Genomic DNA, 17,843 nt, shown 5'->3' with positions numbered 1-17,843 from the left:
GGTCCACCCCCTGCCTGAGCTCGAGCCGAGTCTCACGGGAGCTAGCACTTCTCTAACTCGTGACAGGGGAGGGGAGATGTTGCTGTGGTCAGAGACGTCTTTTGTCATGGTTCCAAGAAGAGACAGCTCTGCCTAGTTACAAGCACAGACAGCTTTTCAACATCCTGCGGTGTTGGGTGTGGTTCTCAGTTGGTGGCTCCTGCTCTTGTCCCCAGGGAATCCCTCCTCTGGAATTCTGTTACACCACAGACTTAAGAATCCTATTTTTATCAAGTTCTCTACAGTAAGCCGTAGCAGTGGAAACGCACAGACTGGTGAAGTGCTGAGCCATAAAGTCTGGCTGCGGCTGGTAGCCTGCCAGGAGTGTCTTGAAGGCTTCGGCCATGAGCTTGAAACCTACTGATTTTGGTGGCAGCTTAGGTCCAAGGTACAGCAATGGACTATCAGAATTCCGTGAACTCACATAAATGAAATGCCAGGCAGTCAAAACGCATGGGTGGCTCTTCCCCGGGGCATCTGGTTTTTATTACACCCTAGTTGCTGTAGGTAGCAGCTTTTATTCATCAAAATTTGAATTTTGGGTCTGGAGCGATGGCTCAGCAATCAAGAACATGCTTGGCTCTTACAGAGGATGGAGTTCAGTTCCCAGAACCTACATGGGGGGGTGTGGGGGCCGGGATCCCATAGCCTCCTGTGACTCCGGCTCTAAGGGGGATCCTACACCTCTGGTCTTTTCAGGGACCCCTCTATTCACATGCACACATGTGCACACAAACACAGGCACACACAACCACGAGTACACACACGCATACACAATTTAAACAGTAATAATGTTAACCAAATTTCACATTTGAGCAGAGGTGTTCTAGAACAGCTGCCACATAGGCACATGTGTGGGCTCTGTGTAAGTTTCTAAGACATGGTGACCCGGGGGATCCATTCAGCAGGGGCTAAGTGAGCCCTGGGAACTGTTTGTCAAAATAAAAAGCCACTTCCTGATTGGTCCTAGAAGTGGAAAGAAAGTCACCTCACAGTGGCAGGGCAGGCAGAGCCACACGGGGCAAGGGGCGGCCAGAGTGGGGTGGGGCAGATAAATTCCCAACTTTAACACCACAGCACTAAACCCAAGGTCAGCCATGTGAGTGAGGCCCCTTACGGGCTCTGTGGTGTTCCAGATTTTTGCTATTTTTAGCCTCTTTGTTGTACATGGGTAGAACCTGAAGCCTTGAGTGGGCCCAGCAAGCCTGTGCCACGGAGCCACACCCACAGCCAGTGTCAGTCATTGATGTGTCTCCCTTCACAGCTCACTCATGTAAAAGTTAGGATTAACCATGAATTGATCTTTTACAAACTTCAAGGGAGGCTGGCCCCGCCCTCCCCTCCTCACCCGCTCCTTGCTGCTGTGGGATTGAGTAGTGCAAAGGGCTTTAATTCTGATGTTGCTGCAGAGAGTAACACACGTGAAACAGCTGTTCCCGGATTCCTGTTTTCACTGGTTTGGACCAAGCAGAAATTAGATCCTCGAACACGTTTTGCCCTTCAGTTCTGGTCCATGGGTTTCGCTGTCTTCGTGTCTGACTTTTCTTCTACTGGAGTGGCCACAGGGCCTCTGTCACTGAGAGTCCCTTCAGTGTCCGTCCTCTGTGACAGAACTCGGGATATTTCTTTCCATCTAACACAAACCGGAAACCCAAGAGAGTGGCACGGTCAGAGTGGGCTTTCTTCCTCCCATGCAATCAAGAGACCGGTTGAGATCGTGTGATAGTAGCCTGTGAGGTCTGAGGGGCCTTTCACTTGCTCACCAGCTGCCACTTCATGGCCAGGCTCCCTGTCTTGCTGTCACCCCTCCACCTTCCTGCAAGGAGGGACAGTAACTGGGCTAACTCTGCAGCTCAGGGGCCCATGTCTCTGAGCACCAACCCTTCTCTTGCTGCTGGCTGTCATGGTAGAGGCTTTCCCCAGGCCTCAGGCCCTGTTGCTTGTGGGAGCATCGCAAGTTTATCACTTAGCATTTTTGTAGAGTCACAGTTTGATGGACTTACTTTACATTTTATATTTAAATTTTAATTATTAAAATGATGGAGAGGGAGGGGAGAGCGCACACCACAGCATGCACAGCAGGTCAGAGGTCAAGCTTTGTGTTTTCCTCAGTCACTTTCCACCTTTTTAACTGTTAATTTTTATTTATTTTTTTTAGGTTTTTTTGAGACAGAGTTTCTCTGTGTAACAGCCCTAGTTGTCCTAGACTGTTGTAGACCGGCCTACCTCTGCCTCCCAAGTGCTGGGATTAAAGGCGCGTGCCAGCACACCTGATTTATCTTTAAGAATCATGTCAGTGGGTATAGCGCAGATGCCCCCAGACACTAGAAGCATCAGGCTTCTGGCGCTGCGGTTGCAGGTGCTTGCGAGCCACCTAACATAGGTGCTGGACACTGATTTGGGTCTTTTCAAGGGCTCCCTTTCGAGGCAGTGTCTCTCACCGAGCCTGAAATTCAATTCCTCAACTTGCCAACAGCTCCAGGGACCCAGCTGTCTCTGCCTCTATGTGTGTGTGTGTGCCCCTGAACCTCGCTTTCTGCAAGAGCGGGTGCTGGGATCTGAACTCAGGTCCTTAGACTTGCACAGCAGGCATCTTACTGAAGGCCATCGTCTCCCCATTTAGTCCTGTTTAAATTTTCAGTTCATGAGCTAGACACAGGGAAAGAGGACATTACCACAAGTCTTGACATCCATGACGTGTGCTGTGGCAGGTGTCTAATTCGGCCGGGATGACAGGAGGGGACGCTGCAGAGTCTGAGCTGGGAACTAAGGAGGGTTTGCTGGCTCCCCACAGTGAGACCTGGGACCCTGGGAGGCAAACCCTAACAGTAACAGGGCGGGTTCCCTTCTTGTAGTCTTTCTGTGACTAGACATTCCCCAGCAGCCAGGCACATAACTGACGCCTCCTATGACTCTTGCCACCAGCTCAGCCCCTTCACCCCCAGCGTACCGAGGCAGCAGACAGAAGCCTGACTCCCGTGGATGGATGGAGGGTGTCAGCTCAGCTGAAGACAGCCATCGTGGCACTTCAGCCTCCTCAGGAGCCTTGTCTTAGTAGAGGCGACCCTGCCTTTTAATTAGCCCTCCCTTATTTTGAGATAGTCCTGCTCTGTAATCCTGGCTGGTGTGGAGCTCACTATATGGCCCATATTGGCCTCAAATTCATAGTAATCCTCCTGTCTCAGTTTCCTAAGTGCAGAGATTATAGGCATGAGCTGCCCCATGAAACTTAATCAGAGCTTTGGAGGACAGGGCAGGGCCACCCAGGGAGTGGACCTTCCTCTTCCTCTCCCCTCCTGGTGCTCCTGTTGGCAGCTACGCACTCATTCTCCAGGTGCAAGAGGACCTCACTTTCTGACTGAGATGTGTGTGCACTCAGGGGAGCTTGCTCTCTCTGGGTTGAACAGAGTGCTGCCCGGCCTTTGTTAGGACTTGGTAATAATTATCTGTGGAAACATGTGACACTGGGTGGGCCCCAAGCTGAATCACACCCAGCCTTTTCCCTGTTGTCTGGCTTTGAGCTGGCTGGCAGTCTCCCAGCATGCAGCTCTGCTCATCCCTGGAGCTCTGCCTTCCCCTTGGAAATTCTTTACTCAAACAAGATTTTACATTATGATAAGCCTGGTGTTGAAGGAATTGAATTAAAAAGAGTTACCATGGTCCTGTGTACCCAAACTGTCCAAGTAGAACCCTAGACTGGCAGTGATTTGGAGGGCAGAATTAGGGTTCCCAGTGACCTGGCTGGACGGTAGCAACATCATACTTTTAGAGCCTCTGTCTTGGTGTCATGTACAAGTAGGCCCTAAGCCAAGTCCTGAAGATCAGGGAAGGTGAGCGTGTCCACCCAGCTGTGGATGGAAGACAGACAAAAATCAAAAGGGGCCCAAATTGCTTCTGAAACAAGATGGCTCAAGCCCTACTGGGCAGATCCCAGAAGGCTTCACAGTGGAGCTGGTGTTTGGAACAGACTGCAGGCGTGGGTGCAGCAAAGGCACCAACTTCGGGAGCTCGGGTGAGAGCTTGGCACTCGCTATGGAGGCAGGAACCGGAGAGCAGAGGAGATGCAGTTTAGTTTTATGGGCAGTAGAAAATAGTGGCTTTTTAACTAGTGGATTTTTAATTAGTGTATGTGAATTGTCGAAAATATTTCACGACATCTTCTAATCCCTCTTCCCCTTCTCCCTTGCTGTAAAGTTTTTGTGTGTATATGATTTATACACATGTGTGGAGATTAGAGGTCAAGTCCAAACATCTTTGTCACTTTCCACCTTCCTTTAAAAAAAAAGTTCTTGTGTGTGAATGGGTAGTTTACCTGCATGTATGTCAGTGATGTGTACGTGCGTACACACACACACACACACACACACACACGTGCGCGTGATTGGCTCTTGCCTTTTCAGGAAAAAAAATAGTTCGTATTTACAAGGGGTTGGGGAGAAGGCTCAGAAGTCCTAGAACTCATGTAGGTGCAGGTAGGTGTGGAGAAGTGGCTTACAGGCTCAGCCTCAGCCAGGGCATCTCCCGCTCCCCGGGGCGAGCTAGCCAGTGAGACTGAGCTCTAAGTCTGACTGAGACCCTGCCTCAGTGAATAGCCAGGGGCCACTGAGGACAGTTCAATGACATCAACCTCTGGCCTCGTGTACTTCAGGCCTACAGAACACACATCCGTGAACATCACGTGTAGGAAAAGTGAAAATAGAGTATGTATGTGAGGAAACGGGCTGTGGGCTTCCGACAGTCCCTCAGCACATCATTTCTCTATTATAAAATAGACTCAGATTTTCTTCTGGAACTGCTGCTTCCTGGTCCAGGCTTTCCATCTACGTCTCCCGTCCTCACTTTTATCCTAGGACAACCTTCAACCTTTGTCCTGTTTAAGACCCTCAGTGCTTTTTCATGGTTTCCTCCTTGTTTCCGTGGGACACATGCCCTTGTAGCTTTTAAGAAAAAATGCTCGTGACAGTTTTTTTTTTTTCTGGAAGGTTTCAATAGTGGAGGTTGGCACAGAACTTGTGATCTCCTGCCTCAGGCTCCCGAGGGATGGCAGGACAGTCAGACCATCACGCCGGCTTACTGCCCGCACCTGTGAATGGACTACCCAGGAGAGCTGAAATGGTGATTACCACAACCATTTTCTGCAGAGCTTGTTCTCCCATTAATTTTGGAGGGTATTCTAGCCACCTGTTCTTGGTTGGAAGGGAAGCATATCTTTGATCTACAATACATAGTTTATAGAACTTGAAAGCAACTCTACAGTGGGCCAGAATATAGTGGCTGATGGTGCCTCATTTCAACTGTCCAGCTCTGGGCCCTGGCACGTCAGGCATCAGCCTCCGGCAGGTTTTCAGATGTATTGTGAGTACACAGCGAAGGCTTGCTGGAATGCTGGTTCCAGGAATGTACTTAGAGGAAGGAAGGGGGTGGCAGTTCTTGGCTGTGTCATTGTGGTGGCCACCTCAGACGGGTAAAGACGCATGCAGCAGGAGGTTCCGCTCTTGCGAAGTGCCCCCACTGGTGATCTGGAAGTGTGGGCAAGCGGGGGTGCTGCTCACTCAGCGTCAGTGCCAACTGTAGGGGTGGCCGAGGTGTCTTCAGCAGCCCTTCACACGCCAACAGCGAGGCCACCAGCCTGACACTGAGGCTAGCTTGCCTTAGAGCCTGCAGTGGCATTAGATCCTTGTGATAATGTGACTCTTCTATGACGTGAGCATGCATTGAAAGGACATGGGGTGCTGGAGCCAAAATCATGCTGTTTTGGGGTGTCACCATCTACACCAAGGAGCCCCGCTGTCCTCCCAGCTTTCCCTAGGTGATCTGAGGCAGCTTGGCTGTAGTTCCTTCAGAAGATGCCAGGCAAGTTGTTCCAAGCTCTGGTAATCTTGTTTGTTTTTTTAAAGATTTATTTATTATGTATACAGTATTCTGCCTACATGTACACCTGCACACCAGAAGAGGGCACCAGATCTCATTATAGATGGTTGTGAGCCACCATGTGGTTGCTGGGAATTGAACTCAGGACCTCTAGAAGAGCAGTCGGTGCTCTTAACCTCTGAGCCACCTCTCCAACCCCTTGTTTGTTTTTTGAGACAGGGTTTCCCTCCGTAGCCTTGGCTGTCCTAGACTTGCTTTGTAGACTAGGCTGGCCTCGAACTCACAGCAATCTGCCTGCCTTTGCCTCCCGAGTGCTGGGATTAAAGGCGTGCGCCACCACACCCGGCAGCTCTGGTACTCTTTACATCCTGTTGGGGACAGTGCCTCAGCTACACAGGCACAGCCTTGTAGGTTATCGATTGAGGTCACTGATCAAAGGTCATGGAAGACTTTCACTGGAAGCCTAGAGACATTTTAACCCTGTTTTTTTCTCTCTCACTGATAGCAGAGCCGCCCTCAGAAGCAACCCAGGCACCATCTGGGAAGGCCCCACTGGAGTCCAGCAGACCCTCAGAGGCGGCCTCCCCTGAGCCACCCCGACTGACCCCACTGCCAGAAGACCCTGCCAGACCACCACAGATAGGCCAGCGGCCAGTGCTGCCCCAGAGGCCCCTCCAGCCACCGCCTCTGCCTGCCTGGCCTGGCCGCCCAGGCCTCCCCTTCCTGCCTGGCTCCAGTGGGGTCAGCATGGAGACTGGGGAGGCTGGGCCTCCGGGCAGAGTGGGCATGTCCGGAAGGGGCCTGCCCCAGGGAGTGGACGGACAGACAGGGCAGGGGCCCGTTCCCAGCTCGGAAGGCTATGCAGGTGCCCCAGGTAGGTCTGTCCTGCAGAAAGCACGGGAATGGCAGGCTGCCCTAGCCTGTGCCTGCTGGTACGTGTACATGTGCGTGTGCATGCACACATGGGCATGTGAGTCCTGAGTTCCACCTTTAGGGGACAAAGGTCAGAAAGGTAGCTTCCAGAGGGTGTTAAGAGTTCATGTAGCTATCAGAGCAATATGGCTGGTGATGAATGAGAGCAGTGATGCTGACAGAACCGAACCAGGGACCCACAGCTATCGCAGAAGGGAGAAAGAGTACTGAAAATACCCGTTCAGGATTTGACGTCCATTCTCTCGTTTCCAGGCTACCCCAGATCACCTCCTGTAGCCACCCCAGGTATGTCTCCTCAGAGCCTTGCTCACAGCTGCTCTCCTTAGTGGTCTTTCCTGTTTACTTCCTGCCTCCTCCCCTGGGGCTGCTGGCATGGTTGAGTGCCTGGAGCCCAGCCCTTCCACACCCAGCAGCCCCGTGGTCCTGGCCGCTGTGGACTGAGCCGCTAGGGAGGCTGAGAGGGGAGCACTGGGTGGGCTGTGCCCTGTGTGGTCCTGATGAGCAAGTGGCTCCCAAGATGATCTCTCTATGCACCCAGCAGCAGCCCATCTCACCTTTCAGTCCTCCTCAGGCTCAGCTTCGTTCCTGGGCACACACTCTACACCACCCCTTCGAGGCTCTCATATGCACCATGCGTATCCATCCCCCAGGTGCTCTGTACAAGGCCTTGGTCTGACAAGGAGTCTCTGGACCTTACGCAGGAGGCGTGGCTTCCCCCAGTGTTCATTAGCCTCCCAGGAGACAGGCCAGCCCACACTCTTGCCTCTCTCTGCCTTAGGGGTGCCGCCGCCTGCCCCGGTGTCCTTTTCAGCTGGTCTTACCCAGAAGCCTTTTCCCAGTGACGGAGGCGTCGTCCTCTTTAATAAGGTGCTGGTGAATGACGGGGACGTATACAACCCCAACACTGGTGAGTACCCCAAATGCAACTCGGCTTTGTCCAGCTCCCGTGCTGCGCTGGCCCTCAGAGGCTGTGGAGGACATAAGCTGGCAGGGGGTTGTCACCAAGCCTAGAGCTCTTGGGCTTCATGTGCAGGAGGGTAGCACAGGTGGCACCACACACTGCTGCTCTAACTTTAGTGGTTGTTAAAACGGGGCTTGTTTTTGATGGCCATGAGCTGGCACTCCGCAGCCACCTCTCCTCCAGCCATGCCCCTGGTTGTCATCAAGCATGCTTTACCCATGAATCCTCAGAGGCTAAGACTCCCTTCAGAATCTTGTTTTATGATAAGCCCCCCCCCCCAGAAAAGTGAGGGGATGTGTTCCCTCCAATAGGGACTGAGCCTGGAGTGTGGGGCCTCACACAGAGGCAACTTAAACAGTGGACCCCGGAGAGTGTCTGTTCCAGGGAACCCTGGAGACCTGCTACGAGCTGTGACAGGACAGCAAGCTTCCCCTTCTCCAGCTTGTACTGTCTCATACCTGTCCCTTGGCCATCACCTGATAGTGCTGCATGGTCTTTCCTACCACGCAGAAGCATCCACTTCCTCCTAGGCCCATCACTGGCCACTCAGGGCAGTCCTGTCTGGACCGCGGGGCAACCCTCGGAAGCAGGTGGAGCTCCAGCCTTGCCGCTCTCCTTGCCGTTAGCAGCTACTGTTCTCCACGTGGCTATGAACATGGCCTCCACAGGGAGGGGGAGGGTCTTGAGGACCTCCCTGGTAATTTTTAGCCACTCTTTCTACAATTCCTGCCTGCTTACTGTCTGGCCAAGTCACACTGGTCCTGATACGGCAGTTCCACCCAAGTCCCTGGCAGACCTTACAGAAAGAATCCAGGTATCGCAGACAGACCGCCAAACTTGGCTCCCAATCTATGCTTAGAGGTTTTGTGCCAGAGCTGGGGGTTGATTCTGGTTGAGAATGAGGTGACGGCTCCCCTCCAGGCTGTGTTGGTTTGTAGGGGACCACTTGTCTACTCAGAGGCCGGTGATCTTCATAAGCCAACGGTCACTATTTTCTCATTCCTAGAACTAGTCTCGTGAGCAGGTTGGTACTACCAAGGAAGTTCCAAGGCATCTTGAGCTAAGCTTGGCCCAGAACACTGGGTCTGCTCTGTCCTCAGTCAGGGACCTCTTGAAGAAATACAGGAACTAGAAACAGGGTACTATTTAAATAGTAAGCATACCCGAAGGCAGGGTGGACCCAGGCAGACTTCAAGGCCAGACTCTTAGATGGGTAGATTTTTAGTTTCTAGACCCTAGTTTCATGGTGCCATCTGGTTTACGGTTAGGTGTAAAGGCCTGATGCTTTCCCCCTCCTGCGACGGAGGCTGTGAATGGTCCATCTCTACCCACTTTCTTTGCCTCTCAGCTCATGTGGGCACTGTGGTTAGAGGGTAGCAGGCCTTCTGGCCCCAAGTGACTACCACCTACTCCTAAGAGCCAAGTCTTCTAGATGAGGGGGTTAGCATGGACAGTTCATTGTCGGCCTTGTTTTTATCAGCTGTCTCAGGAACCATCTTTTGGGTATACTCAATGAGAAAATCCCCAAGAGACATTTGGAACTTAGGAAGGTAGCTTTCAACATAGCGGGGCTGGGTCCTGTCCCATGTATGCAGGGCGCACACGCCATGCACATGGCAGAACAGGGAAGTTGGTCAAACTGGCTGCCTGTCCCACCACGGCTGGGTTGTTTCCTAGCCTGATGTGTGTTTGGGCAACAACAGCTGGAGAGTCCTAGGGTGCTGGGACTCTTACTTTTTGGATGTTCCAAGCCCAGCCTAGGGCTATGAAGTGAGTCTGCAGCACGGGGCCACAGTGCGGCTGCTCATGTGCAGTGGTAGAATGCACCAGGCCCTGGAAAAGCAGATGGGGCAGGTGGCACAGTCTGCCTTCTAACCATCCTGACCTCTCTAGGGCATGGGGTGCTAAAACCCAGGAGCCATTAAAGGCACCGTGAAGTGGGCTTGTGTGGGATGGGTCCAAGTTCGCCTACAGCCCAGGGCATGGGCGGTAAAGGCACCACATCGGCTCACCTGTCTGCCTGCCTCTTCCTAGGGCTCTTTACGGCACCATACGATGGGCGCTACCTGATCACAGCCACCCTCACCCCTGAGAGGGATGCCTACGTGGAAGCTGTCCTGTCTGTTTCCAACGCCAGTGTTGCCCAGCTGCACACAGCAGGGTATAGGAGAGAGTCCCTGGAGTACCACCATCCCCCTGGGGCTGTGCACACCTGTGGGGGCCCAGGCGCCTTCCACCTCATTGTGCACTTGAAGGCAGGAGATGGGGTCAATGTGGTGGTGACCGGGGGCAGATTGGCTCACACGGACTTTGACGAAATGTATTCCACCTTTAGTGGCATGTTCTTGTATCCTTTCCTTTCCCACCTCTAGGCTGTAAAAACTCCAAAGCTTTAATGTGTTGTTCATGTAACTGAAGCACTGGTCTAGTCTGCTGTGCACACTCCACCTGCTCCCAGGATAAAGGCCTCACCTCACTGTAGAGACTGCCACGGAAGTGACATGTGGCTAATGTGGCCCGTTTTTCTGTCACTCTAAGTCCCCTCAGCTGGAAGCTGGCTTCTCCTCTGCTGCCACTCCTCCAGCCTCCTGGGTGGGGCCTACTTGGTGCTACCTGTGGAGGCTCCTGCTGCTCCCACACGGGCTGAGCCCGGCGCGGCTGGAGAACATGTAGTGGATGTGCCTCTCTACGCTGCACAGAGATGGCTCTAGACACTGATGTGGCCGTTACGGTCTGGGACTCATCTCTGCTCACCTGGGCCCTGCTACCGAGAGGGATGCAACAGACATTATTTATGAAACTTGGGCTCCTTAAATGACGTGTACGATATAAGTGCAAAGACAGGGAGCATCAATAAAGATGTCTAAATCACTGTTCCTCTTCTGTACCCAGCGATCTACGGAGTTATTGGGGGGAAAAACAAACTGGAGCACTTTTTATGGCTGTATAAATTAGTCCCATACGTGCCAGGTCCCAGGCTGTGGCCGTTTAGGCTTTGAAAAGACATCCTTCAAGGCCAGGGCCTACCACGGTCCTGTAGCTGGAGAGGGGCTGTTATGGGAAGTGGTTAGTTTCAGGCTAATGAGCCTGACTTCCCATTGCTCCCTGCGTAGCTCACTGGCAGACAGCAGCACTATGAACTCTGGTTCCTAAGCAACAAGAGGCCCAATATAAAACGGATGGCTGACTGGAAACTGAGATCATCTGAGAAGACAAGCCTATTTGGGTCTACGAGGCCTCACACAATAACCCTTTGCCAGCAGCCCCACAAAGCTATAGGCACACGGCACACTTAGCTCAGGGAGGCTTTTAGCTAATGAGGTTTGGGGAAAAACCTGGTCAGGCACACCCGGTAGGCAACTCTCACAGGTCCCTAGTAGAAAGGTGCAGACAGGGAAACCACTTTCAATACACTTGTTTTGCTCTTAACATAGTTGGCAGAAGAGGCTAAGGCATTAAAAATAAGTTGGGATTCAAGGGCTGAAAAAAAAAATCACTGGATATCTGGAAGGACGGCCATGGACCACACATTTTAAGAGTTCACCCTGTTTCTACAGCTTGCTACAGAAGTCAGAGTACCCTTGCCTGCCCTAGAAATGACACGGAAAAACCCAAAGCAGCATTCTTTTAGGAAAACCCAACTGGCTCACGCACATGCTCCTACCCTTTCCCCTCAGCCTTCTTGGAAGACCTGACTCAGTGCCAGCACTCAGCGGCTGAGGGAGCACCTCACACTGCACAGCCACTGCACCTCCTGACTCAGTGCTAGTGCTCAGTGGCTGGAGGGAGCCCCTCACACTGCACGGCTACTGCACCCCCACTTTTAGGGAAGGTGCTGGGAAGGTGCACTCAGCTCTCTGTCCAGCAGGCTCAACCACCATAGCAGCGTGCTGCTCACTGCAGGAGGCAGGCTTAGAGGCTTAGAGGGAGCACCTGACCTTTTCTTCAATTGGAGAGGCAGGGTTTGTCTGGGGAGCCCGCCCACTGAGTTGCCACATCACTCGTGTCATGTGCCCATAAGTCAGAGGGATAAACTGAGTTTAAGTACTTACTCAGGCTAAAGGTTTTTGATGACTTTTACAAAGTTTGACACAGGGTCTTGTTACGTCACCCTGTTTGGTCTCAAGCAGTCCTCCCAAGAAGCAGGGGTGACTGGCACGTAGAACAGGGCCACCACGTTCAGGGTACAACTTCTGAAGTCAAGGAGCTGTTGGTTACTGAGAAAAAGGCAGTACTTAGTAAAACATTTTGCTGATAGGTACCACCACCAAATGGCACCACGTGAACGACGGCCGCGGCATGGGAGGCGTGAGGGATGCTCTAGGTGTATTTTAAATCATTTCCACAGCACGCGCCAGCCTTCCCAGGACGACTGTTCTTGTTCCCCACACGTTATCTGCAGCATGACAGGGAAGTGGACACCTCTAGTCCAGGCCTATGCTATGGGTCTCAAGAACCGCTTTGTCTGGACACCACCACTTTCTACACACACACTTCTATGCTTTCCTTGCGCACACATGCGGGTGCACATGCAGGGGTGAGGGCTGCCAAACGGGGTCCTCTGCACTCACACAGTGATGCCTGGTCGTCTCTCTCAGCACTTAAAACCATCTGGAGGAAAAGCCCATTTTCTCTATAACTAGACCCTTTCTAGGACTACACACCAAAGACCCGAGGTCTCTGTCAGCCAGCCTCTCATCAGAGGAAAGCAGCAAACACAATGTTTTCATTACAGGGTGTGTGTCTGCTGCCCAGCGATCTGAGGGATGCTGGGACACTTGTCACATCACCTACATGATGTGGGGTTGGGATCAAGCATAACAGCTCCCCCTGGGCCCCCCCCCCCATTTCGGCTGATGTCATTCCCCAGTTGACAAATGCCTCCATATGGGCCTTAAAAAAAAAAAAAAAAAAAAAAAAAAAAAAAAAAGAATGACTCCTCCTTGTCATTTCCTGAATGTTGGATGTGTTTCTCCCCCTCCCCGCCCTTTTACGAGGGTATTGCTCTTCTTTCCACCTTGCTCTTTACTAATGTTACCCCACCCTCACCGGCTTAGCTCCCGACAATCGCATTACCCTCCAGCCTGTTTCCGGCATAGGTACTTGCCTCCTGGGTCCCCATATGCTCCCTCCCCCAACCTCTTCCCCTCAGCGACGTTCGCGCCCAGACTGTCATTCCCGACCTCTCCCTCCCCTACATTCTCGCGCCAAATAACACCCATTTTGCTTGTTCCTCTGGTTTAACCTCGATCGTCTATGCCCCTACCTTCCTTTCCTCCAAAGACTGGTGTGTCCTTGTTATTCTTCTTCCCCGTTTTACTATTCATGACCCCGACTCATTTTTAAATTTTCTGAAAGGGGGAATTTCCCCAACCCTAACCTTGCCTCCCCCTGGCTTACTACCCTTCTCCTCACCCTGCTCGGGCCCCTCGTTGGTGTTCTCCTTCTATTATCCTTTGGCCCATGGACTTTAAACCGTCTTACAGGGTTTGTTAAAAGTCAGGTTGAAGCTGCCACCAAGAATATCCAGGTTCACTACCGCAGCCTGGAGACTGAGGACTCAAATGAGACTTCTATTTCCATCCAGGAGATTTCACCTACGCCTCAGTCGGTTAACTACGGGCGGCCTTTGCAGTTCCTATGGGCGGCCTTTGCAGTTCCCGAGGATGCAGAATGCTGGATGGTGAGCCTGGTTGTGCCCTCGGTGCCTTTGGTAAACCTGTGCAAGCCCTCCCCTATATCTTTTGGCCTGAGCCCACCTTGACCTGACCCGCGATAGTGCCTGGTAAGTCAGAGACGGAGCGATCGAATAAGTCTCGGTTATCAGACGTCGGTCGGTCCTTGGTGGGAGGACAGACCATAGGCGTGGTAAGATTGAGCATCGATCCTCTAGCAGGCTCAGGCCATCGCGAGGCCCCCTCTCCTTGGGAATTTGGCCGGTCCAGAATAACTGTTGTCCTGAAACATTGGACATTAGTGATTCTTAAATATACCGCCATCCTGTAACAATGACTGATGACCTCCTAAAGGTCATTCGCTGGGCTGTAAGGTCTCCCTCAGGCCAAAGTAAACAAAAGGGGTGAAGATGCCAGGGACCAAAAGGCCTGAGGCCGACTCCCACCCATTCAGTATTTGCAGCAAACATCCTGCTGGGCCACTCATTAGGTATGCAAGGCATCCGGCTTAGTCCTGAGAAGACAGCGATCTGATCCTAAGATATTCACAGAGACATCCTGCTTTGTCTCACCTGGAAGACCCCTCCCCTTGCAAATGTTCCCGGGGCTCAACCCAGAAGATTTTGTACTTTTCCACTACTCCCTTGCGTACCCCGCCCGCCCTAAAGCAGGTTTTAAAAAGCCTGCCCTTACCTTTAATAAACGAGCTCTTGACAAGCAATTGTTCGCTTGAGCTACTGTCTCTCTCCCGCCCATGTCTTTATGTACAGGTTGCGACCCCCCTCGATCCCCCAATAACTGACCAGCTGGACTGGTTGGTGGACTAATTATCGTTACATGGACTAATTTCAAACAGCCACTCTGCTACTGAAGGACACATCAGGACTGTTAGCTGCCACATACCCCAGGAAGGGCTTAAAACCCAGGTGGAGTATTAGAGGCTGAGAAGGACTCACAGAAGACTCTGGTTTGGTTTTGTTTGTTTGTTTGTTTGTTTTTCCGAGACAGGGTCTCTGTGTTAGCCTTGGCTGTCCTGGACTCACTCTGTCGACCAGGCAGGCCTCGAACTCACAGTGACCCGGCTGCCTCTGCCTCCCAAGTGTTGGGATTAAAGGTGTGCGCCACCACCACGCCTGGCCCTTCACAGAAGACTCTGAAAGGCTGGTGTGGTAACCAGACTCTAAGACAAAGGCTGTACGGGTGAGTCGCTTCTCGGCAGAGCCCACCAAGGCAGAGACTCGAGTTCCTGTGGATGGAGCTTCATTTCTCCTGGACAGCAGGTCACACATACCCAGCACTAACCACCACAGTCAAATGTCCCCCGAAGGAAGGAGCCCAATGCACGCAGTTTGTTAATTTATTATTGTAACATTTTGTTGTGAACATCAAACACTGCACCAGAGTATGAGCCATTCACCTGAAGACGTCTCCCCGTCACTGCAGGGATGCACACATGTTTCCAGTTACTTAGAGCTGCTCGGTGACACTGCTAACAATCCACACTGGTTAACAGGGAAAACTTTCCTTCAGGTCAAAAACACAAGTTTTCACCTGGAAGGAGCACTTACTTTGCCTGGTTTTACATAAATCCCAGCATGCTTTCAGACACAGAAACAAGGTTTCCCAGAGCTTAGGATAAACATGTTGCCTTAACCGTTTCTTCTCTCACGGATGCTGGGCTCTCAGGGTCTTCCCTCCTGCTCGGCTCTGGTCCTTTCTGGTCTACGATTCTTAGCAGCATTTGTTCTGGGTCGTCACTCCAGCACATTTTTATTTCCAGCTGACTATGCAGATGGGTGAGACCACAGGAAATGCAGTACTGATCCCAGGACTACGTGTGCATGCGCTAGGCCCACGTGTACATCCTACACAGCCGTCAACTCCACAGCAGTGCAAGGTTCAACCACCCACATCAAAGCAAACACTACATTACACTGAACTGGAAAGACAGAAGGGGGTATTTCACTGATGCGGCAACTGGCAGAACGACTTAGTGGCCACTCTGCCGGTAGTGTCCCTTGTTGCTGAAGCAGGGGTGATACTGCAACCAGCCATCTAAGGGTCTGTGTGCAAACACACTTGAGGGCATCTCTCTTTCACAGAAAGAACAAATGTCATTTGTAACAAATGGCAATGGATTTTCAGCACAAACCTAATACTTCATAGCACTACAGTAATGGTAATCATCTACATTTAGCAAGAAGACTCCTTTAAATAAGGAAGAAGAGTTACATTCATTAGCCTAAATACCCACTGACCACTCTGCAGTGACAAGTGTAGGGCTAATGGACACTGGGGCAGAAGGGTCAGCCCCCCTCAGTACAGGCCCACGTGTCCAAAGAAAAGTGTCAGGAAAAGGAAACCGACCACCTAGGCAAAAACCTCCCTAAAGGACAACAGAAGTGCTCTGAGGAGGAAGCATGGTAAGTTTTCTGTACCACAGAGATCCTGCTAAGCTCAGGTTAAGTGCACACAACCCTCCTTGCTCACCCCATGCGGAGGGCGCTGCATCACTGGGTGCCACGCAGTGGCTTTGGCAGCATCTGACTTCACATAAACACAACTCCGTTTCCCTACTACTGCCTAATGCAACAGCTCTGAAGGAGGCGTGAACCCCTCATGGGACACCAGCACTGTGTGGCCTGTGCTGCCCCTGCCCTGGGAGCCTGTGCCTCCAGGTGTGCCACTGAGAACGATGTTTTCAAGGGTCCTTTTCTTTTATTCAGAATTGTTACCATGGTCTCTGCATTCAACTGCAATACTAAATGAGGCAGGGACCCCCAACTCTCCAATCTGGAAAATAACCACCCTTTTCAACCAACTCTACCTGAGGGTTATTCTGGTTGAGGCAAACTAAAACATGGTAAGGCTGGTCATCCAACCGCAGGGGCATGCCGAGATGGAAGCCAGGCCATCTCTAACTGCAGCTCCTTCTGCTCAGAAGCCTCCGCTTCCATCTTCCCAGGGCAGGTGTGTGCACGCCTTCCTCCAGCAGGTTCCTCATGTTGGTGCCGCAATGACTGTCCACCCAGCTCCTCACAAGTTCTGGAGAGTGAGGGCACAGTTCTCCCTGGTGTCATGTGTCCCAACACTTGACAAGAGCGCTCAGCTACACCAGTGTACGATGCTGCCAAGGAAGTGCAGGGGTACCTGCATCTGCACGAGGCCTCATCTGCACTGTCAGCTGCATGAGTCAGAGTGATGGGCTGCGGCTGCTGCGGAGACACTGGCCCTCGGCAGGCACATCATGACCCCCTCCGTGCCTCTGGACTGCATTACATGGCTGGAATCCAAACGGCTGTTCAACGCCACTAGCCGAAGGCTTTTTCCTTGGCAGAGCTGAAGCCCAGAATTTCAGCAATCCTGTCCTGAAATGCCTACCCGAAGTGCCAGCTCAGGAGGTGCCGCTGTCAGAGGTCAGGGCTGCTTCCAGGACCCAGTGCAACTGCGTTTCTAAATGTCTATGAGGGTGGCGCCGCCTTGTCTGTGCTTTATGCCAGCTCCTCACTACTGCTCTAGACATAAAGTATGCCTCTGTCCTTCCGTCTCGATCAGGACGGTAATTGGAAAGGCTTCTTTCTCACTGTGCACAGGGACAGGCGAGGCAATGAGGATGCAGGTGCATTCCCTCCAAACGCCCACGCTGGTGCCGCTGTCCTACTCAGTGTCCCAGAGCGGAGGTGTCCCGAGGAGGACAGTACACACAGCCAGCAACGCTAACTGGACCTCTGGAGAAAGCCCTGGTTATAGAGAGAAACGATCTCACCTGGCCAGTGGAAATTTTGCCTCTTTACTTTGTGCAATAATGTGCTGGTCCAGTCGTTTTCAGTTTCTGATTTCTTCCTTTTTAAATTATGCAGTTGAGCAGCGCCCAGCTCACAGCTCCACAGGAAGCACGTGTGGACCCACACATTGTGAGCACAGGTGCCTAACTAGGGCTGAGCCCCCTTATTCCTCTGTCCAGGTGCTCAGTGGTGGCCTGGGAGCTGAAGGAGGGCGGCAGTGCCAGCTTCAGGGACCCTGTGCCTGTGGTGGAGAGCAGGTTCCTGACTGCCAGACCCTGGGTCTTCGTCTGTAAGAGGTCCTGTGACTCTCCCTGCGGGGAGGCGAGTGACAGTGCCCCCACCTGCCACGCAGGCCCTGTTCACGCCAGGTCGTCCAGGTCCACGGCAGGGATGGGCTCTCTCCAGTAGCAAAAGGAGCTGAACTCCGGGCAGGGAAAGGCCGAGCTCTGCTCCTTGCTGAGGAGCGGGAACACGTGCTCCACCAGCTCACTCAGCCTGTGGTACCTGGAAGGGGTTGGGGAAGAGACACAGCGGTGACGTCACAACTGCCATCACACAAGACCATGGGCTGTTAAGCTG

The 17,843-nt window shown here is 52.4% G+C and overlaps 2 protein-coding genes across 8 annotated transcripts in view; one reads left to right on the top strand and one right to left on the bottom strand.

Moving 5' to 3' along the window:
* Window positions 1-10,709, top strand: part of EMILIN2 (elastin microfibril interfacer 2) — a 44,176-nt gene extending 33,467 nt beyond the window's left edge. The window contains exons 5-8 of one of the 2 annotated variants that reach the window (XM_084780273.1): window positions 6,419-6,784; window positions 7,096-7,128; window positions 7,622-7,750; window positions 9,839-10,709. In XM_084780273.1, coding sequence (XP_084636399.1) covers window positions 6,419-6,784; window positions 7,096-7,128; window positions 7,622-7,750; window positions 9,839-10,176 — 866 coding nt within the window. In that variant the 3' untranslated portion in view covers window positions 10,177-10,709. Of the gene's footprint in view, window positions 1-6,415; window positions 6,785-7,095; window positions 7,129-7,621; window positions 7,751-9,838 lie in introns of both variants that reach the window. The other variant, XM_084780272.1, reaches the window with a different exon arrangement.
* A 4,115-nt stretch (window positions 10,710-14,824) lies between these two features.
* The window catches only part of LPIN2 (lipin 2), an 81,137-nt gene continuing 78,118 nt past the window's right edge, over window positions 14,825-17,843 (bottom strand). For all 6 annotated transcript variants that reach the window (XM_084780811.1, XM_084780808.1, XM_084780807.1 and 3 more), the window contains one exon: window positions 14,825-17,768. In XM_084780811.1, coding sequence (XP_084636937.1) covers window positions 17,624-17,768 — 145 coding nt within the window. In that variant the 3' untranslated portion in view covers window positions 14,825-17,623. The remainder of the gene's footprint in view (window positions 17,769-17,843) is intronic.

The sequence above is a fragment of the Acomys minous genome (genome assembly GCF_964271855.1).
Source record: "Acomys minous genome assembly, chromosome: 4".
NCBI classification, from domain to species: Eukaryota; Metazoa; Chordata; class Mammalia; order Rodentia; family Muridae; genus Acomys; species Acomys minous.
The sequence above is the reverse complement of the archived record's forward strand: the minus strand, read 5'-3'. Positions and strand labels throughout refer to the sequence as shown.